This window comes from Thunnus albacares, chromosome 14 (assembly GCF_914725855.1).
Source record: "Thunnus albacares chromosome 14, fThuAlb1.1, whole genome shotgun sequence".
NCBI lineage: Eukaryota > Metazoa > Chordata > Actinopteri > Scombriformes > Scombridae > Thunnus > Thunnus albacares.
In genome coordinates this window covers 15,205,056-15,232,463 of record NC_058119.1, presented here as the reverse complement: position 1 = coordinate 15,232,463, position 27,408 = coordinate 15,205,056, and the positions used below count along the sequence as shown (strand labels likewise).

The 27,408-nt window shown below is 40.5% G+C and overlaps 2 protein-coding genes across 6 annotated transcripts in view; both read right to left on the bottom strand.

Annotated features, from left to right (window-relative positions):
- march8 (membrane-associated ring finger (C3HC4) 8) overlaps positions 1 to 5,796 on the bottom strand; it is a 78,712-nt gene extending 72,916 nt beyond the window's left edge. The window contains exon 1 of one of the 2 annotated variants that reach the window (XM_044372451.1): positions 5,617 to 5,796. The gene's annotated coding sequence lies outside the window, so the exon portion shown is untranslated. The remainder of the gene's footprint in view (positions 1 to 5,616) is intronic. The other variant, XM_044372450.1, reaches the window with a different exon arrangement.
- Positions 5,797 to 12,903: 7,107 nt separating this feature from the next.
- On the bottom strand, positions 12,904 to 26,838 carry zfand4 (zinc finger, AN1-type domain 4). 4 transcript variants are annotated; one of them, XM_044373107.1, is made up of 10 exons: positions 26,491 to 26,838; positions 24,225 to 24,539; positions 22,331 to 22,406; positions 21,532 to 21,599; positions 21,207 to 21,393; positions 20,650 to 20,797; positions 18,417 to 19,652; positions 17,412 to 17,466; positions 14,546 to 14,663; positions 12,904 to 13,985 (listed from the first exon to the last, which is right to left on the bottom strand). In XM_044373107.1, exons 2-10 carry the CDS (start codon positions 24,406 to 24,408, stop codon positions 13,850 to 13,852), a joined length of 2,208 nt encoding a protein of 735 aa, XP_044229042.1. In that variant the 5' UTR covers positions 24,409 to 24,539; positions 26,491 to 26,838; the 3' UTR covers positions 12,904 to 13,849. The 4 variants fall into 4 exon arrangements, with proteins under 4 accessions (XP_044229042.1, XP_044229044.1, XP_044229043.1 ...); XM_044373109.1 differs by having other exon boundaries at positions 20,650 to 20,794; XM_044373108.1 differs by having other exon boundaries at positions 26,591 to 26,838.
- Between the last annotated feature and the right edge of the window lie 570 nt (positions 26,839 to 27,408).

Genomic DNA, 27,408 nt, shown 5'->3' with positions numbered 1-27,408 from the left:
TAACTAAAGTACAAACTTGATTGCTGCACACGAGTGTTGACTTGAAAAGACTGATGCAGAGAGAAAATCAGACATCCACAACCTCCAACTTGATTATTTAACTTTCACTGAAGTGCTATTTACCCTGAAAACAAACAACAAGCAAAATGGATACAACCAAAAGAAAAATGTTGATTCAGACAGTTGATGTGGACATTTGTCCGGTCATCACCACAACTCGAACACACCAGAAGACAAACACTTTGAAATCAATGTGAGCATCAATAAAGTTGAAGCTTTAACAAAAATCAACTTTGGGACATGTGATCACTATGATGGATTATCTGTCAAGCAAGTTTCTGCAAGAAGATTTTTTTTATCCCAGCAAAAGTGATGAAAATGGAGGGCTGACCGGCTTTCAGAAATCTAATCAAATATGATATGCTGTAGAAAATAGTCAGTAGTGATGTAAAGCAGCATGCAGTGTAGAGTGTTGGTTTAAAAGGCTTGAAAACTGAACTATAGCTTGAATAAGTGATGCTTTTATGAATCAAAGTTCAGAAAAACAGTTTGGTTCAACATGCTAGGACTGATAAAATCTCCATTAGCAGAACTTGAGTCACTCAGCTTTCAAAAAATACATCAAATGAAGTTGGATTTTCTGCCATGCGTCCAACAGTCTGCAGAAATGTCAGTGACTATTTACAGTACAGATATACTATGGTCACATTGCAGCTGGATAGACTGTTGGCAGATGCATACAAAGCAATCCATATACATGAAATACACCGAGACTCTGTTCCTAATGCAGAACCTAAAGCCAATTTTCATTCCTATTTCCACACTGTCACATCATTCTGATCAGTTGCTCCTTTTTCAAGATGCCGCTGTCAGCACTGCTGATCCAAAAGTCATGTATCAAGTCTGGAGTCAGTCCGCCAAACAGATACTACACACAAGAGACAATTCAGGTCCAGCTACTTGAGTTTAACAGCAGCATATGAGCTCAAAATAGCAAGTATAATATAATTTGGAAGATGTGGACACAAGCTCAAACCTATAAATCAGAGTTAAACAGAAGTCGTTACATTTGCTGAGGTGGGAGTTGTGTCTGGCTACACTGTGGCAACATACTGTATTGTAATAAAGCACTACTGAGATATTTCTTCTCTCCCTTGCCCACTTCTTGCCACCACTAGCTAGAAATCTTGGAAAGACTGTGAAAGCTCTAATGATATCATCAACTATAGACCACTACCTGCAGCAGTGCCATCCTACGATCCATTCAGCTGAGCCAGCACCTCTGCACGGCTGATGTATAGCAGCTGTCGAGCACTCCCCCCTCCTGCATGCCGTACTTTATAATTTCATTGCACCCGCGCAACACGCACATATGCAACCGCATATAAATGTTGTAAGTCTGAGTAAAGCCTACTTAAGACCTGTAAGAAGTATCAATATAAAACAATGTCCTGTTGCCCCAATACCTATGTTTTATCATTACTCCAGTGAGGTTTAATTCACAGGGGTGTATGACATCATCCATGGGAGGAAGTCATTAGATTGGATCGATACTCTATTCCCTACGGACGAAGACAAGGCCAGCCACAGTGGGAAACAGTAGCAAGCCAGCCAGGATTAGGTTAGTGCACTGGGGCCAAAGAGGAACGACACAGTATGATACCTTTATTATGTTATTACATTATAGCCCAGCAAGGCTGATACAACAAGACTAGCAGGGGATGTATTCATACGATTATAGTCCTGGATCAGATAACAAAAGCAGTACGGGACAGCTGTGCAAAGTCCACACGGTGCAGGTACATTTGCAGCTGCCAAATGATGGTGATATTGTTAATATACTTTTAATTAGTTCAGTCGAAAAAAAAAAAAAACTTGCTAAACTGGACGTCTAGTAAATGGAGGTAATGACTGACACTATCATGGCTTCTGTACAGTCACAGGAGTCCAGAAAAACCCACATCCTGAGTAACACACGCACATATTCCTGTAAAAAGGGAACAGGATACATGTGAAGACTGAGTTTTGTTGGCTGGGTCCATTTCCTGTTCATGGAAGTCAATTATTATTTTACAGATTAACCAACAGAGTGTGGAGACAGGGGTACGCAGCTGACGCAGAAATGCAGTGTGAGTCAGAGAACTGAGTGTGCAGGTGCCATTTTGAAACAGGTTGACATTAAAAATAGAAAATACTAAAGAAAACAGCTGTTGATTGACTGTGGTTAAAATTACTATCTGCTATCGACTAAGTGTTCTGGTAAACTAGAACACTATCACATGCTCCAATAACACTGTTTACAGGAAATGCTGCAAAAAAGGAAGTGTCTGTGTTTCTAATGACAGAAACACTAGGGCTTACTTTGTCTTGTTGATGAGGGTAATTAGCTGTGTAAACTTTGTCAAATAATCAATCAACAAGCTATGAATTTTTGAGATCAAGCCTTTTTTTTCCCCCAAATCCATTTAAAAATACACAATGATTATGGGATAGAGCGGATCAACAGAAAACAATCTGCAACAATGATAATCAATTCATGCTGAGGTCATTCTTCAAGGACAAAATGCCAAACATTAACTGATTCTAGCTTCTTCAATGTGAATATTTTCAGCGTTTATTTGTCTTGTCTGACAGCAAATGTAACATCTTTGGGTTTTGGGCTGCTGGTTAGACAAAACAAGCCAAGTGAAGACGTCACCTTGGGCTCTGACACACACAGATCAAACAATTAGTCGAGAAAAATAACTTCCTGATGAATTAATAATTGTGACAATTGTTAGTTGCAGCCCTGTTATGACAAAATGCCTTTTTCATCTTACTGTGTAAGTTTAGTAAGAACAGCTGGTGTACAGTTGTAACAAACTAATTTGCCAAAACAAAGATGTGGACTGCAGTGGATAAACCAGAACTGAAACCCTTTTTTCTGAAACCTTTCAGCAAGTTGAAATGTTTTTGGGTGTTAATCAATTGAATTTGATTGAAACATCTACAGAATAGTACAATAGGGACTGTCAAATCCATCCTCTGTTCCACATTGTAAAATACTGTGGGAGGCGCAATTCACCGTCACGACCAATTGTGTCAAACAATGACAGTAGTTAATTGGCAGAAAGCAACTAACGGAGCCGTCAGATACTTTTGATTGCATTCTTTCCGCCCTCAAATTACTTTCCTCAGAACATATCTCTGAAGACAGAAAGTATGAGTTAATTTGCAAGCACACAATGGCGCAGTCCATTAAGACTGCAGGCTCCTTCGTGCTCAGTGTTAGCAGCTTAACAGACACAGTCTCAGTCGCCCCTCTTCCTTCTGTTCAGAATCATAATTATGACTTTACTTCTCATTTCTCGCAATAGTTGGTTCTGCAAGGGGCGACTGATGAATTCAGAGTCTGTTGACAGCTCAGGGAGAGATGAGATTTTTCACAAATGCTTGTTGATACCTGCAAAATCCCTCGCTGTCAGAATGGCACACAGTCAACACGGTCAGGAAGGGCGTCCAGGAAGAGTGGACAGTAGAAGGGAAGCAGACTCAACCACATGAGGTGGTCATATAAATAAAAAGGATTTTATGCTGCAAGAGCAGTCAGTGTTATGGAGTCAAACTTACAGAGAAAAAAGATAAAGTTCCTCTTCTTCCTATCTTGATATGATTTCCTACTTATTACTGTCTGCTATAAACAAAAAAATCTAACCCTGAACATTTGATATCATTGCTGTAATTCATCTAATAATATAAAAGTTGAAAACAGATCACGACTAAAAAGTCTGACTTCTCTTTTTTGCCCTTAACTTCCTCAGACTGCCACTGTAAATTAAAAGCGTTCCCAATTACTTTGTTTTCAAAGCCAAGAAATGTCTTTTGTTCAGCTCATTTATGAAACCAAGATTAGAGCTCCAACTGCTCTGCCTGCAAAAAGGCCACCGTCCGCTGCCGTTCTTCAAACACTCAACTGTGTCAGAAATTGAAACAGAGTTTTTGTGGAAAAGAAGCCAATCTATATTCCGTAATCCCATGTGAGGAGGCAGGATTAGTTACACAGCAGCACAACAGAGAGAATAAGCATTGTGTTATCTGCAAGTTTATGCATGCACACTCCACAGATACCAACGGGGACAATGAGGCTTCTTATCGCAACAAGTCCTCAGTATTTCACAACACTGGAAAAGACGTAACCAAAGGCTACAGTGATGTAACACACACAGACAGACGCAGCTGGTTCTTCCTCAGCTAAACACCACACTGAAGCCTGCTTAATGCTGAAGATGGCATTACAAGAAGCTGTCTGACAAGAAGCAGAAACCCTGGAATGAAGATGACTGGAAAGGTTTGCCCTCCTAGTGAAAACAAAACCACAGCAGCAGGCACCCATACAGTGGAAGTGACAACCGAAAGCTTTCAAGTGCATGGCAGTTGCTTTGCTACACCTTTAAAAAGGATTTACAAAGCTGCAACTGCAATACACACACACACACACAGACTGACTACACAGTATCATGGCACACAGCAGGGTAGAAGTGTAAGAAGGAACAAACCGAGGAAAGCTGATCCTGCAGCCAATAAGAAGACAGAGTGTAATGTGAGAGCCTGTGTAACAATGAAGTCTGACTACAGGGTGTGATGACAGAATGGGTACAACGCTGACTATTGATCAGGCAAAGCTACATTTTATAGCTTCATGTAAGGGTGGAAACGCTGTGTTGTTGAGGTTGAGCTGAAAACGAAACTAGAAATCGCTGTTAATAGTGTTCTGAGGCAGCTGTAGCTTGTAGAAGCAGTGCGGCTATGTAGGGCGCTCCTTCTGGCTTTATTATGGCTCATAATAAGGGGCAGTGCGCGTCAGACCTAAAGTCCCCTGCACATATGAAGATACACTTATAAATGCCCAGAGAGACATAACAAGCTGTGCAGATCACATCTGTAGCCCGTAATGCAAATTTGACTGCAACACACCTATTGATCTACTATGGTGAACTAAAGGGACAGACCCGCTGCTGCCGCACTGTGACCTCAGATTTTTTTCCTATTAAAAACACAAGAGAGCAGCATCCCAGGACAGCACAGACGGTCAAGAAAACACCTTGATGTTTAACCGTGCGATAATGCAATAAATTACATCTTCATGACCTGCTGTGCCATCTTATTCCAGCACAAACTGAGGGTCACAAGGCTACGGGGGAAAACTAACAAAGGCTTGCTCGGACACAACACTACGTGTCATCCTGAGTCACAAGCACGTGCAGAATGGACAAACCTAATCAATAAATTCATTAAAAACAGCAGACAATTCAGCAGACACAAGCGCGTTGCTGAATTTTGCTGCAGCTCGCATTGAACTGAATTTCCATACCTTTTAGTCACAACAGGCTGCGGTGACCGACTGTCGAGCTTCTATAGTGGGCAATAAAAAAAGCAAATTCTCACGCAATCACATCCCAGCACAGTCCAGACGCACGTCCGTCAGTCCGCCCGACCGACCGTCAGCTGCCTCCGGTAGGATTTAATAAAGCGAGAGGCGCAGCGGAGACAGAGGAACCTCAGTGTGGACGGACGCATAGCTGCATTGGACCAAATGTCGCTCCATATTCCTACTGACACACAAAAGAAGACACTCACCGCTGTGTTTGGCACCGAATGACGACGTTTTTTGTTTATTTCATTGCCCCCGCTGAGCAGCTGTGTCTAGTGGTGCGTCATTGACTTCCGCGTTAAGATGGAGCAGGGGGGATGAGAGAAAAAAAACGCAAGGGAAATAATGAATTTAAAGGACAGGCGGCGCACGCGGGCGCACGAGGGCTGCGCACTACTAAAGGGATGAGGATGATGAAGGAGGTGATGATGAGGAGGAGGATGGTAGTAGTAGCGATGGAAGAATGTTGCCTTGGGATGAGGGTTATGATGGTGGTGGATAAAAATGTAAAATTTAAAGTCCCCCTTCACTCAAAAATGTTTTTCTTCTTGTTCCTACAAGTTGAAAGTTTAAGCTTCACTGTGCAGGATGATGTACAGACGGGTGACAAACTGTTATCACCATTCTTCTAAAAAGATATACCCTCATTTAGTGTTCAGTTGGGTTGAGATCTGGTGACTGTGAAGGCCATAACGTATGATTCACATCATTTTCATACTCATAAACCATTCAGTGACCCCTCGTGCCTTGTGAATTGGGTCATTGTCATCCTGGAAGAGACCACTCCCATCAGGATAGAAATGTTTCATCATAGAATAAAGGTGATCACCCGGAACAACTTTGTATTGATTTGCAGTGACTCTTCCCTCTAAGGGGACAAGTGGACCCAAACCATGCCAGCAAAATGCCTCCCAAAGCATAACAGAGCCACCAGATCCCCTCACTGTAGGGGTCAAACATTCAGGCCTGTACTGGTTTTTCCTTTCATTTTTTCCCCGTCTGTACGTGCAGAGTTTGACACTAGAAGGCTGTTTTCACATTCATCTGCTAAAAATGGAAAGTTTCTCTGTGCTCACTGAAAATCTGATTTAAGGGGTGGGTCTATAAACAGGATTTGTGACATCACAACTAGTTTTGAAGCCAGTCCTGGTCCAATATTCAGTTTACAAAAGTGTGATGTGGAAACTTGAAGCCTCCAGTTCACAAACACTGAGACTTTACAGTGACGTAGGAGACATCCAGCAGGATAATATATATATATTTGCATATTTACAGATTCTGGGAGAAATGAGGGAGAAGGAGGAGATGGCATTTCAAGGATTTTAACAAGATAATTTATTATTTTTTGTGGAAGAAATACTTTGGATATTAATTATTATTCAGAGTTGAGTATTTTATATGAATCTTAAAACATGTCTGGAGGCGACCTAATTACTAATGTGAAAGGTGTTGCCAACACACAGAGAATCATCACCCAACCCTATGAAGCGTTTAGGCATATTTAAACTGGTTTTCCAGCTGCAAATTTACTGTTCGGATCTTGTGTCAACTGCTCTTATAAAACCCTGTTTCCAATTCCAGCAAAAAAAAGAAGCAAGCTTTGATAGACTCGCCTGTCCATCAAGTTAGCGACTGTGAACGTAGCACCAAGCTTAGCTGCTAAAGATTCAGACATTTCCCTTAGGAGTTTGTGGAGACCAAAACAGAGCTAAAAGGAGAGTGAATATACTTTCATTCATCTTGTGGACAGAAACACAACTCCAAATAGATGCTAATGTTGCTGTTGCTGTTTCTGCTGCGCTCAAGTGGCCAAAAAAATCAGTTAATGCAGGTTTAAATATGAAGCTACAACCAGCAGCCGGTTATCTTAGCTTAGCACAAAGACTGGAAACAGAGGGAAACAGCTAGCATGTTTCTGTCCAATGCTAACAAAAGCCACCTGAGAAGTAACTTCCTGGAGTGTCTGCTTGTTACCTGGCAACTGCTCAGCCAAGAAAAGGTCCAGTCAAGTAGAGATCCCATAAAACAGCAAATGACATTTTTACAATTAAAGATCCTACCCTAGACATGTTTTAAGATACGTGTAAAATACTCTACTTTGAATAATAATTTGTGTCCAATATGGTTTTTCCATTAAAAAGTTCAATTATCTTGTTAAAATGACACCAACTTCTTCTCCCTCATTAAAAATCCAGGAATCTATAAATATGCAAATATATTTAATTTCAGAAGTTTTCCTGCTGGACACAAGATGTCTCCTACATCACCGTAAAGTCTATTCTCAGTGTTTGTACAGTGGAGGCTTCAAGCTTCCACATCATGTTTGTGTAAGTTAAATATTACTTTTATTTAACTAGTTGTGATGTCACAAATCCTGCTTGTAGTCCCGCCCCTTAAAATTGGATTTTCAATGAGCACAAAGAAACTTTCCACTTTCAGCAGATGAATGTGAAAACAGCCTTTTAGTGTCAAACGCTGCACATACAGAATCTAATCAAACATTCAACTGTGGGAACAAGAAGAAAAAAACATTTTTGAGTGAAGGGGGACTGTAAGTACAGATCTAGTTCTTGTACAGATCAACAGTAAACAAACAAGATATAGTATGTTAATTAGTGACAGGTGCTGGTAGGCAGATTTTTGTTTTTAAATCTTTGGGCTGAGCCAGTTTTCCCTTGTTTTACAGTCTTTGCTAAGCTAAACTAAACAGCTGCTGGCTTCAGCATTATATTCAAATGGCTTTGTTTATATAGCAGCTTTTATTCAAAGCACTTTACAATGTTTCTGCTGCTCATTTACCTTATATTCAAACTCACATTCACGCACACACTCACACAACGTCAGGAGTAATTTGGGGTTGAGTATCTTGCCCTGGAACCCATGGACAGGTGGAGTTGGGGATCAAACCACCGACCTTCTGCTTTACCTCCTGAGCCACACTATTTAAGACATAATGGACAGACATGAGAGCCTATAGTGGACACAAGAGTGGAATCAATATTTTCATATAACTCTCCGACAGAAAATGAATGAGCATGTTTCTTAAAATGTCAAAATATCCCTTTAAAGACGATGCTAAAAAGATGAACATGATAAACATAATTTCCCTTTTTTCTTTAAAGACATTTCTTATTATAACATTAGACTTAATGGATGTTACATAATAGATTTCTTACAGAAAATAGCTCCAATCTGTTCGTCTGTGTTAATATATTCTGGTATGGTCATTATTTCCCATTATGAATAGCCTGCAGTGTACTGAATGACTATCCTAACTCAAGTGAATCACACTACTGTAATTCCACACCAAGCAGTATGTTGGGAGAGGCTCACTTATTAAATGAGGGAATGTATCCTCTGTTGACTCAAAGCCTCGGCTCTATCTCTATGAAACCTGTCATTGTGTTCAATGGGCTTATTACTGATGCACAGTCCGCCACTCCGTCCTTGGGGTGGGACAACGGAGCCTCTGTGCTCTGTCTGGACAAAGTGGGCACCTCAGAAGTGAGTCTGCCAAATTGTCATGCATGTGTCTTTGCGTCAGAGAGATACAGGCTGTCTCGCTGCATGGCATGGAGGGATTAGGATGGGAGGCAGGCAAGTGAAACACAGCTGTCATGCTTATACTAAAAAATCCTTTTCACCACATTTACAGGACTTAAGAAATCCAAATCTTTTTTTTTCCTATACACAGTTTGACTGGTGTACCCTACCCACCCAACCAGGCCAACAAATATCTTGAATTTATCCTGAACAGATTAGAAAAGGGTGTGTTTGACGTGTCAGATCATCTTGTAAAGGGTTCGAGATAGGGTTCATTAGAAAGAAGGAGTGCAGAGAGAAAGACAGAGGTGGTGGGTGAAAGACAAAGAGGGAGTAAGCACACAGATAGAGGCAGATGAGTCAGTCCCAGGAAGTCAGTGGGTTTATCAGCAGGTGAGATTGAAACGCAGGCGAGTGAGATGGTAAATGACTGCCCTATGTTTTTCAAAGATTTTCTTAGTGTGTGTCCTTCCTGCTTTCTTTCTGTCGCAGTCAACCTGTCAGACTGGTAGCGCTTGATCGTCTCGTGTTTTGATCTTTCCATCCCTGTGGACATATGAATCAGCAGAGTTGACGGTCCTATTTCATACAGGTACTGATGTGTTTTCAGAACAACACTTAAGTTAAAGCAGTAATTCATTGTTATTGTTTTGATTCTAGAAAAAGTGCACACATGATGAATAAATGCTGTTACTATATACTTACTATAATACTTGGTGACAAAGGATTCTGTTGCATTTACTGTAAATTAGCAGATAACCCAACCCTCTGTACTTTATAGATGTCAACATTACAATATAGTCTGTATATACAAGCAGAAAATGTGGTTGAATCCTGTATTTATAGGTTTAGAGGCAAAAACTGCACAGAAGCAACTGTAAACTTTCCAGGTACATTGCACAGTTCAACCACTTTAATGGATTACTATTAAATGGGTAATCAGTGACTTGCAATGTATTGTATTTTCAAAGGATTCTTTTCAGACTTCCACATATTTTAAATATGTTCATTGCCAACCACACTGAGCTGGATTTCTTCTTCCATAAGCCATGTTTAGAAAAAAAACAAAAAAATTGTTTTTTGGTCTGTACAAAATATAGACTCTCAGCACTTGGCAGAGTTGCAAGAGGAAAGCTGAACAATCCTGAAACAGAAAACAGACATTTTGTTGGTGTGTTTGTGTGAAACACTGTGCAGGAACAGTGGAAGACTGTTCCACTGAACAAAAAACTGAAGGAAACCAAATCAAATACTCAGAAAAAAACCTGTATATATCCCAAAAGGTACACTATGTAACGGGAAAGAAAAGAATCCACGCTTGAAAGTGATTTATTATTGCACTGTCATGAAGTTTGGGGAGTCACAAGACACATATTTAAAAATAAAGGATCAAAACCCATGCAGCAAAAGCTGAGACACTGACTTTTTGCTACAAAAACACTATACTTCCCATAATGCCCCCTCTCAAACTGGTAAATACCCACATCTTTCAAGCTCTGTTCCCTCGATTGTAATATAGGTTTATTGAACATTTGCACTCTCCAAGACCAAGCTGAGATACCTGGTTCATGTGTAATTTCAGACTTGGCAAAGCTCCTTCAGAGCCACAGAGGACTTTACAGAGTGATACTCCCAGCGGTGGAGTTGTCACAGGAGTGGCCATGCTGACACCAGTACTCACATTGGGGGCAAAGAAATCTGCATCCCCAGTGTTTGTCTTTGTGCCAAATAGCCAAAAAGTTTAAATTTTTGGTCCCTCATCAGGTTAGAGGATGTTTATTTGTGGTTTATTATCTAAAATAAACCCTGATAATCTTATAGGCAGAAATAAAAATAAAATGTCTCTATTTGAATGAATCAAGAAAAGAATTTTGACTAGAAAAGCAACTGGGAATTTAAGAAGATGGTAGAAAGGAAAACACTGTGTCTATGTAAGTGTGAAAGTGAGGCTGTATTTAGGCACAGTGCTGCACAACACACAGACAATGCTAATATGCTGATGTTTGGCAACAGCAAGTTCGCATACTAGCATTGGGTACCACTAACCACAAAGTACAGCTGAGACTGATGGGAATTGAATTAGTTTTGCAGGTATTTGGTCATAAATTGAAGTATTGACCAGACTGAAGTGAAGGACGGAGTTGTGTGTGTGTGTATGCTTTGGCCTATGCTGAGGACAGGCTTTAGTCTGGCTAGTCAATTGACTTCGATGTGTAAAATTGGTGTGCGAGAGTGCCTCTTTAAGTACTATATGTCATAATGGTAACTCAGCAGAGCAATTTAAAAAATTTTAGAAGGTTTTTCATTTATTGCATTCACCACTTTGAGAAGGCTACATGACAAATTCTGTCAAAAAATCCTTTAAATTGACAGAAAATGACCAAAATTTTGTGTAATAAAAACTCCACGCTACTGCACCAAGGAGTTTGAAATCAAATCAGCATGACATCTTTCTCTTATGTTTATCTGGAGATACCCTGCCTCTAAATTCCATCTTTTCTAAAGAGATGCCCCTCTCCATGTTGAGATGCATTTATCTGCCAGGAGAATAAGCAGTGTTTCAGCTCTATATGCTGCACAGCCCAATTATCTCGCATCAAAGCCAGACAACATGAAGGAAGAAAGTGAGGATAAAAACAGGGAGATGTGACTCAGGTCAGGGTCTGCTTGTTGCACAAGAACTGAATCCAAAGTGAAAGCAAAGTAAATAATAAGCAGCACTCCCCATTTCTCAGTTGAGCCTTTCTACTCAGTGACTCACCAGCAAAGAAAAACATTTATCCATCCACATTTATGTTTTTGATGAAACAATGTGTTGTCGTATTCATCATTATCAGCACTTCAATATCTGGAAGTTGATGATAAGAGCTTTTTGTTTCACATCCCACATTTAAGAAAACCTCTTAATGCAAATTAAGTGTTCACACTTGGTTGCTTGTGTTCTTAGTCAGAGATGTGTTTTTTAACCTGTCTTGGCTCTTGTAAAGAGTATCCCACTGAGTAACAAATAAGAAGATCACAAGTTTATCATATGTTGACACAGCGCTAATGAAGGAAGAAGAGAACACAGCTTGCCTAACAGGATGTCGCTTTCAACTATATTTGTGCAACTTTGATTGAAATTAAGAGAATTGGGGGTCTAATGATCCACAGGTTCAATAACAATTCCAGCTTGTTGTTGCTAAGGAACGAGCGGAGCGTCTGAGGCAGGTAGACACGACACTAAATGTGACAAGAATGAGTCAGTGATACTAAACAGAAAGAATTTCTCATTCACTTCACAGAAATGTGAGGAGAACTATTAAGGACGAGAAGCGGCAAAGGTCAAACATTCAATGTTCGAATAATGAGGAACAGGAACAGCAAACTTTGAGAACATTGCAAAGAAGCGACAGGAAATTATAGCAGGACTGTCCTAAGAGGGTTAACTATTTTTCGTTTCATTTTAAAAATAATCTGTTCATTCGAAAAATAATTTTAGTCGAGGTTAGGGATAGGTTCACACACACACACGCACACACACACTAGTCATTTGCCAAAATTAACATTGAAACTGTTTTTTTTTTTTTCTGTAATCATTCCTCCTGTTCATACTGACCATTAGAAGATTCCTTCATAATGCACTTACAATGCAAGTGCCAAAATCCACAAGCCTTGTGTACAAAAATGTAAAAGTTTATTTGAAGCTAATATGAAGCTTCAGTCGTCCAAATTAGTCAAATCAAGTAGATATCTTTCAAAATTAGTCTTTTTTAGTGCCAAAGTCCCTCTTTTTGTTACTATACTTCCACTGCAGCTCAACAGGGAAACATAAAAAGGGAATTTTATGCTAAAAAGACTGTAAATGTGGCAGATATCCACTTGATGTGATCACACTGCAGACACCTGACTGTTGTTTTAAGACAGACTTGTGATCTGAATGCTTAAACACGAGTCGGTCACATATAGTATGTACGGAAAGAAACTTTATTAGATCAAACCCCTGTAGATACTATAACAGCATTTTAAGTTTTTGCAACAGCTGAGCAATAAAAAAGACTTACAAAAGATTTTTTATGGCAACCACCTTACTGTAGACACATCATAAATACCATAACCAAACCCCCACAATCCTAATACAGTTTACTCAATAGGCATACGGATTACAACTGACATTCACACCTACACAAATTGCATACCTGCTATTCAAAACCAACCTTGAATTTAAATAAGTAGTATTTCATTAATAAATATTAAGTATTTCATCAATAAGTGAGTGTACTGTTCTCTTTTAAGAAAGATTTCATTAGTGATGTCAGTCTGTATGTGCCTGCGTAAGAAAGACGATTAGAGGTGTAGAATATAAAAATCTCGACAACATCATAAACACTTCATCATGAGACAAACACAGAAATTTAAAGATCCTTCCCCCCATGATAAGGAAAAGTCAAATGTATAAATATGATAGTTCTAAAGTGCATCTGTCAAAGACTTGTCGAATGAAAAGTCATCAGCGGTCCTATGTTTTTAAAAAAAAAAAAAAAAAAAAAAGGCTGACAAAACTAAAAATAGATATGTCTGAACGTGCAGCAGATATATTTTGCAAAAACTACCTACATACATGCACAGGTTTTTTTTATTTCATTTCATGTTTACGCGATGGAAAAAAGAACAAGGTAAGAGATAAAAAGGATGAACATCTTCACATTGTCAAGAGGTGATAATTAGTTCTGTGCCATTGCAGTCTACTCTTGTTTGTTTAAACTTGGCTGATAAAAAAAAAAAAAAAAAAAGCACACAGTGGTGAATAAGTTCCTTCTTTCTGCTAGAAATGACTCTGCAGACTCTTTTCCCTTCTGTCAGTTTAACCTGTAGGTCTTTAATTCGTCCCTTATGCAAGGTGAGGCTTGTAGGGTCTTAGATCTTAGGCAGCTTGGGAGCACTGATAAGAGGGTTGGTCTCTTGCAGAAATCGTCTCCCGGCACTCTTGTAGTCATAAGTGCAGTCATGCGTCTCTGCATAGCGGTGGGTGGCACAGAAATTGTGACCACACCTGAAAGATTAAAATAGACACAGATTTTGGTATGTATGAAAAAAACATAAATCAGTTCCTCCATAAATAAACATCATCTGCAAATCACGACACTCCTTCCCTACCTTCCTCCTTCTCAACACCTCCTTGATGCATTTTAATCTTTCTATTCAAATCAGCCCATTAGTAAGAAGAGCAACACATTATTATGTATTTAATTTGTGCGCACTGTAATATTGAGTAAACACTACATGACAAGTTTGATTAAACTATGAACCTCTTTTGAACACAGTGGGGAGCTCTACTCTTTAATGGATCTGCCATTTCAAGTGTTGGGTGCTGATGTCGTAGGGAGAAACTTTGATAAAGCTAATAACTTGTGGCAGAACAAGCTGTGAACAGATAAATGTTTTTAGTGGAGAGATGGCTCAGAGGCAAAATGATGAAGCAGGAAAAGGCAACTTCTACTAAAAGGGTCCTTCAAGGACAGACTGACAAATAGGGAGGGATTTGATTTAAAGTGAGGCAGTGTGTGTGTGTGTGTGTGTATGAGTGCAGGTTGAAATGTTGAGGCACTTTACCTGCACTCAAAGCTTGTGGCCAGGCCAGTTTTCTTGCCACAAAGGAAGCAGTGCTTTGAGCTCTTCTTCTTGATGCCTGTGGGAGCCTTGACCGGAGGTAGGTGGTGTGTTGGAGTGCCTGAGAGTAGAAGAAACATTTTTTTTTTTAAAAATTTACTTTAAAGGAGCCAGTGTGTAATATCTGATCGTGGCAGTGAGAAGGTTTGTATCAGTGCCTGGGATGGATCTACATCATTTAGCTTGGACCTTTCCTTTAAATTATATAATTTACAAAGTATTTCTGGTGTCTGCACACAGTGTAACTGGAGATGTTGGGTACATTTTATGAACTTTTCTACTTCCTAACAAAGCCCCGTGGCTTCATTTCTGCTCGTCAAACATTTGCTCAAGCTAGATCCATTACAGAAATCACAAAGCCATAAAAGGTTAGATTAACAGAGTCATGTAATGTAAGGGAAGAGAACTGCTTCCTGCACATTACATCCAGACTATTTTTGTCAAGTACTGAAGTCAAAAACAATACCGTGACATCACAAACTAGGGCGTAGCCATAAGTGCAACATGCTTAAAAATTTCAACACACAGAAAGCAGAGCAGGAGCGGATTTCTAAATCCTATCATTCAGTCTTCACCATTTTACTTTTAGTCTGTTTTATTGTCATTTCAGTGTACACAAGGAGTGTTTTCATGTCATGCAGTATATCTACAGACCCACAGCAAGAAACTCTTCCAGAAAACAATCCCTCAACAACTACAGCTTACAAACCGTCACATTCATGTCTTTATATTAAGAGTTTCTTTGTTAGCCATGAAAGTTAATTTCAAGCTTGGTTTAAAATGAGTTTTTCGTTTCAAACTGATAATAAACCATCATGTTTTATCTAATTACAACCAGTATTCATTGTCAATAATTGTTTAATGAAATTAAACTAAATGGTGGTAAATTTGTGACAAATGACACCGTCCTTCCTTCAATGGTGCGAACAGTTGTCAGTGTTTCCATTTGAAAAGGGTTTCAGGAAACAGCTTTTCCATATTAGCGCCTGTTGTAATTGAAGAAAAAAAAAAAAGTCATAAAAGCCTGTTCATTTCCTAAGTCAGGAAACACCAGTTTATGTCAGCTTGTACCCGTGATAATCGTTTCTGAGGAAGCATGCAGCACGGCTAGGTTTGTGAGCTGTGGGGATAGAGGAACAGATAAATCTGCCAAGCAGCTGGGCGTGGGATTGGATTTTTATTTGTTTTGTGCACTTTAATCTGCCACAGAACAGACATACATTGGGTTCAAATATATTCAGACCAATGCACATTTTCCACTTCTCCTCTGTTGTTGGTAGACTCAAGTTGAATTTCACAACATTTAATTCTGGGCTCTCCCAATCAAGTTTTCTTTGCTCCAAAGGATCTGATACGTACATTGCCTGTTAAAGTGCAGATTTACAGCAGCACTATAGAGCTGTGGTGCACTGAAACAGAGGCAAAGGTACTTTTTTGGTAACTTAAAGTGTCTCAGCTTGTTTCATGTGCAGCTGGTGTTGGTATCTTCGTTAAAACTGCTGACAGGTGTTTGTGTCGCTCTGCATTTCAGCCACCAGTGACAGGGAAAAAGGTTTGAATGTTTTAATGGAGCACAGAGGGATGTTTGTGAAAGCTGGTGTACCTGAAGCACAATGGGGTTTCTCATTACAATGGAACTGAATTATACTGGAATTAATTAATTAATTGCAGTTACATACCAATTAAAATATGGTTAACGCTTTATTTTACAGGTCTGTAATTTCCAAGGTTTCCTGGAGAGAACTATGTGGTGGTAATTACAGGAAAACACGTTTAATTTAAAACAGCTCCATTTAAACACAGGTAAATACTCATGTATCATTCATTCATTATTGGACACTTTATCCTGCTGAACACAGTCTGTATTTTCCTTTTAATTTGTACCAAATTACAAAGGTCTTTCAGAGAAACCTCTAGGAAATTATGGCCTTGTAAAAATGAAGCGTAAAGCAAAATATATTGGTTCAGATGCTGATTTTTCAGAGCATTTCAAACATCCCTACATTTTTGCCTCTACCAGCTTTGCACAGTTACACTTAGACAGTTTCTTCAGAGTTCTTGGGTGCCAAAACTGAACTCTTTGCCCTGAATGCCAAATGCTACACCGACTGCTCACAACTGACTAACACAGTAAAGCATGAAGGAAGAGTATCATGCAATGAGAATGTTTCTAATCAGCCTGAGGTGGAAGATGACTGACAGAGCCATGAATGATGTCAAATACAGACAGGCCCTTGAAAGAAAAGTTGAACACACAATCTCATAACGGAGTAATTCAGATCAGATCAGATTCATTTTTCGGCAAAACTTGAAGTACAAAGTCAAGACCATAACAACATTTGAGTTTGATCTCCACCAATAAATCCTTAGCCTGTGAGAAAAACACTGATACTGATCAACAAACCGTCTAGGAGTAAAGGAAAATGGACTCGCTACTTGGTGTGCTGATCCATGTGTATTCGTCCATATTCTCGGAGCGGTGTAAGCGTATCAGTGGTTGACATAAATAAGTGAGTGTGTTGGTGTGCGGGCCTGGCGCCTTCTGTTGCTTGTGCTGCTTCTGCAGTTGTAGCAATAATGAATATTTAAAACCCTTGCGGTGCTTTGCTGTTGTGCTCATACAACATGCATTGAAGGCTTTGTCACAACTACATCCTCTCTGTATGTGACTGCACATTTCAATGTTTGCACTCTCAAACGATGGCTGTAAAGTCCACAACTCAAATGTCCATTCCAACCAATTCAATGCAACAATTTGTTTATTTGCAAGTACTTTAAGAATACATAAAAATGTTTGCGTTTCTCTTACCTATTCTCCCGAAGGACGTCATGACTCTCCCACCTGATGCATGACTGTTGGTGCCCTGAGAAAACAAGAGCAACATGAAATATTTTTTATGGAAAATCAATAAAACTACTTTAGTCATGAGATTTATCATGAGAAAATTTCTTTAAAATGAATTTTGTGCTGGAAAAGGTCTAAAAGGTAATTACTATTACTGGTGAAGTAAGAATCCACAGTGTGGACTGAATATGAACTACATATTAAGAGTGTGAAGTATACACTCTAAAAGCTCAACTAAATTATTACACAGGTGTTAAAGTTAGTTTATACATGCAGGATAAATCATCAGTTCCAAGAGACTCACAGCTATTGAGATGTAGCTCCAAGGTGAACTGAAAGTTGATTTTGATAGAACTTGCTGCTGGCTACTGCCTCAAGACTAATATTTACATTTCTCCTTGTGTAGCCAACTTATTACCAGGCCACTGACTTTTGCTTATGTGTGAAGTGTCTGTTGAAAATATGATACATGTTGATATATTAAATTCACTGGATATCAGTGGTTAAAGCCCGATGAAGTCCAATTACTGCATTATAATAAGATATTTCTTTTTTGTTTAAAAAGAATTCAGCATATTGTGTGCTGTGTTCTAGGGCTGGGAAATACTATAATCGCCTCATCTTGTGACAAAACTCATGTGATATCCTGACTGATGATTTTCATGTCTAAATGACTGTCGTTTGAATCTAGGCAAAATTTGTCACAGTTTCATATCTCAAATACTTGAGAATGCAGCGTAAGCAGCTTCTGAAAAGCTATGATTCTGGTCAACCAAAGCACAAAAAAGCAATTTGCATCAGTGCAACAAGCCTGATGGAGATCTTATCATATAAAAAAATAGTAAAATAGAATTTGATGACTGACAAATACTTTTAAAAAAAATCATTCTTTGAAAAGCAAACTGAGCATAAAAAACATTTCCACACGTCCAATCTTAGGGGCAAACAGTGATGCCTATCTGTGCTCACCATGTAGGAGGCTGCTGTTCGGTGCAACGGTGACATTTGTCTGATGAGATCATCTTGAAGGAGCCTGTTAGTTGAGATGGATGGCAGCCTGGAGCCAAGGCTGCCCTGTCCTGAGGCAGTGGCAGGAGACAATGCCAGTGCAAGTCCCAAACTCTCTCTAAGGCTGTCCCTGCTGCTGCCGTCTGGAGCCCTTGTGGAGAGAGAGGCCAAGAGCTCAGAGTTGTTCAGTGACCCTAGTGGCTCCTTACAAGCTTGGTTGGCCATCTTAGTGATGCCTCTTGCTTCCCTCTTGGAGATAAGCTCTGGCCTCTTGCCAGGCGATTCCACTTTGACACCACGAAGGCGTGGCGCATGAGTTGACGACACCGTGGAGGGGCGAGGGGATGTGCTGCCTGGCCTCACTTGTGCTGAGGAATGTGCTTGAAGGTTGGGCTGTAAACAGGAGACAGTGGAGTCAAAAGGCTGAGGTAGCGGTCTGGTAGATGTGGATGGGGAGGTGGAGGTGGGTAATGGAGAGGGGGGGCTGATATGAAATGATGTGCCAAGCTGTGTCCCATCTGCTCTGCTGGTGAGGGTATCACTTGTCCCATGTGTCCAGGTACTGAGCGGGGAGGGGGAGAGTGACAGCTGGTGCTGAGCTCCAACCTCGAAGGACCGACGACCTCCGTCTGGCTGGTTGGACACATCGAGAGTGAGAGGGTCTGGCAGTTCCCCAAATGGAGCTCCAGGTTGTGTTGGTGCCACCAGTCCAGCAGCTTCCTCTGACAAACTCAGCCCGACTGCCTCCCCTACAGGCTCAGCTGAGTCAAATGTGGCTTCAGGTGGCCCTCTGGTGCACAGCGGAGGGAGCTGAGGGTACACACAATCCCTCATCAACCTGGTGCTGCCAATGTCCAGCCGGGATACTTTGGGAGGGGGCCGGATCTTTGCAAATGGTGGGCATGTCTCCCATGGCTCCTCCTCCTGAAGCATATAACAAGAAGGCGAGGAGAAAGAGGGAGGGGGTCGTCTGGGGATGGAGAAGTGGGCAGAGGTTGCAGTAGCAGAGGGCAGGGAGGAGTCTGTGGGTTCTTGGTCTGCAATAGGAGGTAGTTGTGCATTTGCCCAAGGCTGGTTAATCTGGGGGAGCGAGCGAAAGAGGCGATGATGGTGTCGTGTGCTGGAAGGTCCTAGGGAGCCACCGCAGGGATGGAGGCTGATGGGGGGCCGTGGTTTTACCTTAGTCGACTTCTTCGGCTGAGGGACAGAGACAGTCAGATTATGCCACAGAACCCTCTCAAATATGCTGTGCATTTTCAGTATTTTCCCCAACCTGTATAATTATGAAATTGTAGTGGTTATCTCTAACCTGACGTGCCAGATGGTTTGTTACACAAAACCATCTGAGAAGTCGTCCATGGAAAAGGGCAGGCACTTTCAAAAAAAAAATACTTGGCAGGTGATTGGACGAACCATCTGTCTATCACCGTCTTAACTTGCGAGGCAGCTGGATTCACGACAATATCCGAACCACCGGTGGCGCATAACTTGAAGCCTGACATGATCTTGTGATGTCATGATCTTGCGAATCCAGCTGCCTCGCAAGCTAAGGTTATCTCATCAGTTGATTTTAACAGCTAGTATAAATCTATTATGAGCATAAATTATGGAGTTGGCACAGTTCAATGAAACGAAACGCTTGGCTGTATCTGCTTACAAACACATGCAAATTAGTGTTTGGTGCAGTGCATCTGCATTACACAAAATGGTTGGGGGCTACCATATTTAGTCCATGATAATGATAAGCAGGATTCATTGTGATGACAATAGACAGAATTTGGTATTATTTTTTATTGATAAATTTGAGAAGATGACTGCAATCAAAATGCAATACTAAGGTGCAAGGAGGCCAAAAACATCCAAATTTGAGAAAGAAAGGTTCTGCACACACCGGTCTAATGCAGGTATTAGATCTAAGGAGTTTGTCTTGCTTCAGTTTTAAAGACCAAAGTGGTGGCTGTTTGTTTAAATACCTCCATTGGACCTGCACAGCCTCTTATTCAAGATTCAGGATTAATAAACTGAAGAATGTCTCTCACATACAGGGTGCAATGCATGTCTTCATTTCAGGGATATTTTCATTAAACAACTATAAATTCAAAGATGGTGTGAAACTTAATGTAGTGTGGAAATCACATTTGCAACCTGCAATAAAAATTTTTAATGGGTTTCTGTGCTCCCACTAGCTTCCTACCTTCTTGTTGAGGTTCATGTCCTCCATCTTGGCTTTGAGCAGCTTCATTTTGTTCATGGTGATGGAGTTCTCAAGGCTCTGCTGTGCAGCTGCAGAACTGTCGCCATCCTCCTCCTCCTCTGCGTACACGTTGTACACGGAGCCACTACTGGAAAACATGAGAGGCAAGACCACTCTTCCCATTAGTGATCTAACAAAGCTGTGTGCAAAACGGCGGTACAAAACACAGAGAGCCCGCTCACTGCAACCTTTGTCAGCACAGTGGACGTGCATTCAACTGCAGCAGCTTATGACTACAATACAACATGACAAATAATCATACTCAATCATCATTTGTGCTTCTTTTTTGTCCTCGCAGCTTTCTCCGTAACACTCAGAATGCAACAGACTCCCCATCAGTCCAACGGGTTAAAATCAAAATCTAACATAATAGGTTAAAAAAAATACCCGTGTTCTAGATTTATGTTTACTATTTCAGACAATGTTGTGTGTTTAACAATGACAATGATATAACAATTGTACTAAAAACAAAACAGACTTCATGGCAATTTGCTGACCTCAGAGATTCAGACAGAAGAGTCAGGGTGCCGTCTCCCCTGTCGACCACACGGAAGAAGTTAAGCTGGTCACCTTCACGATAGACCACAAACGTGACCTGCTTGTTGGCCAGGCTTTTCTCCCAACCCTCCTCCTTTGTGCCCTCCATCAGGTCAGCCACCTCTTTGATAGGATCCTCCATGGTTACTGATGAAAGAGGAGAGCAGGTTCAGTGGTTAAAACAGGAAACCAGCATATTTGCATTTGGTCCCCTTGTGTATAAGGGAGTTTTCTTAGCTTTCATGTGACTATAGTGAGAATCTTTTTTTTTTGTCTTTAACTTACCTCTCCTGGTGTTAATTGGGCCTCCCCTCATGGCTAAGACCAGTTTCAAGGTGCAGCCCTCTGCAATGCTGCAAACACAAACAGACTGACAATCAATACAGCAGAATAACTATAACAAATAATTATTGTAACCCATTCCCTTGTAAAAAAAATAAAATTCTAATGGCAGAGGAGCAAATAACAGACAACATATTCACATTTAAGGCAAAATGCTTTACTTCTGAGGCAGAGGGGAGAGGCTCTGATCTAAAGTAAACAGCACTGCAAGGGTCAGGATGATTTCCAGATGAACTTAAATGCACGACTGGGAATTCCATTGGAACATTTGTTTATGAGCAGATGTTTCATTGCCTACTCAAACCCTTCTGCTTTGAAAACTTCAAAAGCATGCTGCAGTGTGATAGGCGAGCCTAGCAAGATCTCACCAGAGGCTGTTCATGTGGAAAATTAAGTGACAAGCATTCACAACAATACCACCATCTGCAGCCAGCAGAGCACTGCAGGGTAAGGTCTGCATCTCATAAACTGACAACAGCGCAGGGGCGAGCTCTCTAAATATGGCCAGTATGTCACTTGTCTGCATCTCTGGCTCATTTACATCATGTTGAATTACATTACGACTAAGTCACAATCACAGCAGGAAGGCTTTTAAAGTGCATATGCAAATGGTTCTCAATCTATACTGAGTGCTTTCAAGTATATTTACTGTAATTGCTCTAACAAGGCCTGTTGTCTGTGTGATTTTTGCCTCAGTGTCAGTGCTCTGAAGGACAGAAGGGGTCAGGAGGAATAGATTTACCCATAGTCATGTAGACAATGTTCATCATCCAGCTCCAGATTGTTCCAGATAAGGTGTTGCTGGGCAACAGGGATACCTTTACAGACAGTGAAGGAGAGGGGAGGAGAGAAAACAACCAAAGTTGACAAGAACCTGTTCATATTTCATGGCCTAAATTCACTAATCTGAGAGACAGGATAGATGTGAGTGCCACCAACAGAAGCATCCACATAACTAATGATGATTCATGTCTGCCCCCTACAGAAATAACTATGTAATTGCTGCAAAATGTAAAAATCACACAGCAGATGCATTCTCAGCTAAAATAAGACCAATTAAAAAAAACTTTTTGATGTGCTACAGTGATACCTCACCATCGAGTCAGCTTATCTTACAGCCAAAACACAGTAGGTTGGTTGGGCTACTACACGTCCATATTATATCCAATATCATTGCAAGTAAGACCAAAATAATAAAACTCCAGTAGAGGGATGACAGCCTGATCAAATACAAAGCCTCTCTAGAGCTACTCCTTGGAATGAGACGGAGTGTATGCGTAGTCAGGCGGCTCTCTGTGCCCTCAATGAGTGAACTCGCTGACCTGGTGCTGGAGGTGAGCCAGTGTTTGAGAGTGAGCAGTGGTCCCTTCATTGCAGAGTGGTGTGCTCCATCACAAACACACAGGCTTGGCTAACACACATCTTCACACACAGAGCACAGAGAGGCCTTTCTGACCAAAATGGGAAACAGCAGCAAAGAATGTAGATACAAAAGGTCATCTTGATCCACAACAAAGAAATCTTAGAGCACAGCCAAGGTCAAAAATATTTTCAAAAAAACAAGTTTGAAGAAATGAGAACTAACATATAATTTAGTCAAGTTAATGCCAACACAACCCATGTAGCCTAATCGTAAACTAGAGCTGGAGCTGTAAAACAGATGTTCAGTTTATTCATAGAGCCTCTGCCGCTTCACTCGGTTGACAAGCCAAGAGGTGACTCTGAGATATGCTATTTTGGTAATGAAATTGTAAGGCAGTTGCATTTTACAATGTCAGAAAACAGTCTGATCTTTATCAACAATTTTGCCATCTGTAGTGTTAAATCCAAAATGCTTCCACACGTAACTTTTAAGATGGTTTTGTGGTGTGATTATCCTTTCAGCACAGCTCCCTGGTCTCCTCCATGTTGCATTAATGAAGAGAACAACAATAGTCTAATATACTAAGGCAGGGCATGCACTAAGTCAGAGTGACATTACATTTTAAGAACACCCACGGTTGGAGGACAAGTCATAGCCTGTAGTGCTTCTGCACTGAATTTAGAATTAGGATAAATCATTGCAGATGTTTAATTTTACCAATATAAATGTTTATTTTTTCCAACAACGAACAATAGTTCAAATTTCTAAAAAATTGACAGCCGTACTCAACACTGTCCAAAGTCTATAGTCAGTTTTTCTCTCTATGCTTTTGTTGCATTGATTATTTCTCTCCAAATTACATTAAGCTTGGTAAGTAGTTTTGATCTGAGTCAACAGTACAAACAACATAAAAACTTTGAGATTAAAATCTAGTTATGCAAAACTGACTCCACAGGGTATTCATCCCCAGAACCAGAAAATCTACAGTTGTACTGATGGGGATATTTGGAGCTTTTATAACAGAACAGCACACCTCATGCTGAGATGGGAATGATTAGATTGTACAAAATGGACCAACAAACACTGTGACAGGCTGTAAATATGCAGTTTTCCAGAGGTGACAATCCTATTACCCTCGTCTTCTCAACCTGACAAATAATTAATACAGCTTGCTGGTTCATACAGTGCAACATCCTGACAGTTAAAATATGGACACTATAGCTTCCTAAACTGCAGACTACAACAAAAAACTACACATTATTGAGCTTCTTACCTTCCAGCCTTTGGATCTTTGCCTTGACTGAAATGACAGCCTCAAAGGGCAACACGCGCAGCTCAAAACAGGTCCCTGTCAGCGTCTCTATGAAGAGCTCCATAGTGTCATAGAGAGGAAGCTTATAGCGAAAAGCACCCACGCTGTCATCATTGAAGAAGGGGGGCTCCTTCCTGTCGGTCATCTTGGCAGGATGGAAGTGACGGACTTTCAGGGAAAAAGCCAAATTGGGGGGTTGGCCCAAGATGAGGGAGAGGGGGACAGGTACTGCTCACTGACCTCACGACCATCACACATCATGCAGCATGACCACAGCTGTGAGCAGAAACAAACACCACATGATTATCATAACTTTTTAAGATGTTTGATTAGTTTAACCACTCCCAGGCCCTGCAATCCAATGACTTCAATATATTTTATGTGCTTCCCACGCTGGTAATTTATTGCGATAGTCTAAGCTCTGAAATCAGACAGTTGTACGTTGAGGTCATCTTGCATTCACAACTAACCTCTGATAGCATTTTTGATTGCACATGAATAATTTTGAGACTCTTTTAAATCATTTCATGCATTCAACTGCATTTTTGTGCAGATGTTTGAAAGGAAGATATAAACACAAAAGATCCTTTTGGTGGGTTAAAAACTATTTGGGTGGACAACGTAAAAGATATACAAAGTAAACACTACATGACTTTGGGGGATAGTCACATGATTAATTGAATAAGATTTGACTTATGCACCTGATGAGGTAATTTTGTAAATAACAAAACAGGGTGGACCAGTGGTAACAGACAAGTTACAAAATAAATATGCTAATGTATGTAAAAAAAACTGTGCCCAAGACTAAAGCTTTGACTTTTAATACATGTTAAACATTGTAAAATTTGTTTGAGAACTAGGGCTCATCTCAGTGGAGGCAGACATGCGTAACCCCTTCATAAAACATTCAGTGCAGCATTTAGGGCCCTGGCCAAAATTCAAGAAGATCAAGTGTGTTACATAATCCCATCCAGTGGTGTGAGGTGTCCGTTGCCTGACCACAGCCTTTGACAGGTCATCTCTAGTGTGTCTGCACTCCACAAAAATTTGGAGAGGAGATGCTGTGTGAGAGGGCAGGTTCATCCAGTCATGCTTTTATTTACACTGAAAATGAAGATGAGCTGAATTCAACATTTGGAATAATGTTTGTCCTATAACCCAGGATATTTAGTATCACTCAAAAACCCTGGAGCCATTTGGCATTTTTCTGGTTTGGGACTGATTTTTCAAGTTTGCCTTAAAACAACAGTCAGGTGTCAATATGAACGCTGAAAGAGCTTTTCCTCACTGTACTCATTCCTCCTGTTCATACTAGCTATTAAAAGATCCCCTTCGAATTAACTTTCAATGTAAGTGTTGGGGGCCAACATTAACAGTTATTTTGTGCAAAAATGTATTTAAAAGTTTATCTGAAGCTTAGAGTGTCTCAGCAGTCTGAGTTAATCATATCAAGTGGATATCTGCCAGATTTATAATCTTTTTTTAGCATTATAGCTTCAGATAAACTTTTAAATACATTTCTGCACAGAAGGAGGCTTGTGGATTTTGTCCTCCATCACTTACATTGTTAGTGCATCATGAAGGGATGGTCAGTATGAACAGGAGGAATGATTATGGTGAGAAAAACCTTTTTCAATGTTCATTTGGGCATCTGACTGTTGTTTTAAGACAGACTTGGAAAAATTGTGAACATGTCCTTTAATGTATGGCATTATCTTGTCTTGAAAATACAATTGCTGCTGTCTGTGGCACTCAAAATGACCCTTCAAATAGAAATCTTCGACTTTATTGGAGCCTGACAGGAGCTGAAGTATAACAACTCTGAGGATGAGCTGTCTCGCTGATTGTTGGGTCTGTAATGTTAGTATACGAGGCCTGGGGTGTATTACTGAAAGGTTGTCATAACAGGCCATTCTCTAAAGAAAACGGTTAGGTTGTCAAGTTACAGGCGAAACTATGTAACGTACAGATTGCCTCTAAGCTAGTTAAATTTATATATCGTTAAAGCAGGAGTTGGCCGCTTCATTACAATAGAAGCCACAGACCAGGTCGGCAACAAGAGATGAACTAAACGGAGATGAATGGAGTTGCCAGTCGTCTCAATACAATTTCAGCGGCTAACGTTAGCAGAGAAAGGTCACACATACACTCTTTAAATTGTCGAGTTTTAACAAAGCCGTTTAAAACCAAGTTTAACATTGATATTTTATCGTTGAGACCTGCTTACCGATATCTTCTTCAATAACACGGCAGTGAAGCCCGTCTAGCCGACTCTGCTAACCTAAGCTTTCGTTGCCATGTTAGCCAACAACTCAAACAATGGCTACCGTTCTTGGTGGTTGGCTAGCAGGCTGCTAGGCTACATCCATCCGCGGGCTCCAGTCCTGTCCGGTGTAGCTGTCGAGGGTAGCGCTAACCAAGCCGCATTTCATCACGTTAAACCATGGAAACTACACACAGGACAGACTCTCGACCTTTGTCGGTCGCCGTGGTCCTCTCGTCGGCGACATCATACCTGTCACAGGCGGCTGAAACAACACCTTTGTGACTTCACATAATTGACAGAAAAACGAACCAATTGCCGTCACGAAGCCTTATTTTTGTCCCACCCGCATTCCACAAAGACCCGCCCTACTCTGCCTCTGATTGGCTAGTACTCGATGCCTTCAATGGTTACATTGGTTAGGTTTAGGAATGAGGAGTGAGATGGTTGGATTAGGGTAAAAATATCAGTCTCAGAGCCAATCAGAGGCAGTGTAGGGGCGGGTCTTCGCAGAATGCGGGTGGGGGAAAAATAACGTGGGCGAGACAACAAATGGTCTATTGTGAAAACCTCAAGTCCGAGGCTGTCTCTTTCACATCCTCCCAAACTGAAATCCAACAAATTGTCAGGAGATTATATCGGAAACCATTATGTTAGAAATCGGTAAAATATGTGGTAGAATCATTACTGCAAAGGGCGTCTATCAAGTATCAAATATTAAATATTAGGATGCTGGCTGCAATAGACTTTGGACAGCTTCAACTTCATCTCTTGCATAGTTGCATAGTTTCACATTAAGTGAAAAAATGACCCACAAATATCTTAATAAAATTGCATATCTACAGTTGCAACGATTAGTCGCCAACTATTTTGATAACTGAT

Bases quoted from the DNA above. Each gene is read 5' to 3' on its own strand.
- zfand4 (XM_044373107.1), bottom strand. From the start codon at position 24,408: ATGACCGACAGGAAGGAGCCCCCCTTCTTCAATGATGACAGCGTGGGT. The intron at 22,407-24,224 runs GTAAGAAGCTCA...CTGTCTGTAAAG, and splicing joins AAAGATCCAAAGGCTGGAAG to GTATCCCTGTTGCCCAGCAA. The intron at 20,798-21,206 runs GTCAGCAAATTG...CATGTTTTCCAG, and splicing joins CTTCTGTCTGAATCTCTGAG to TAGTGGCTCCGTGTACAACG.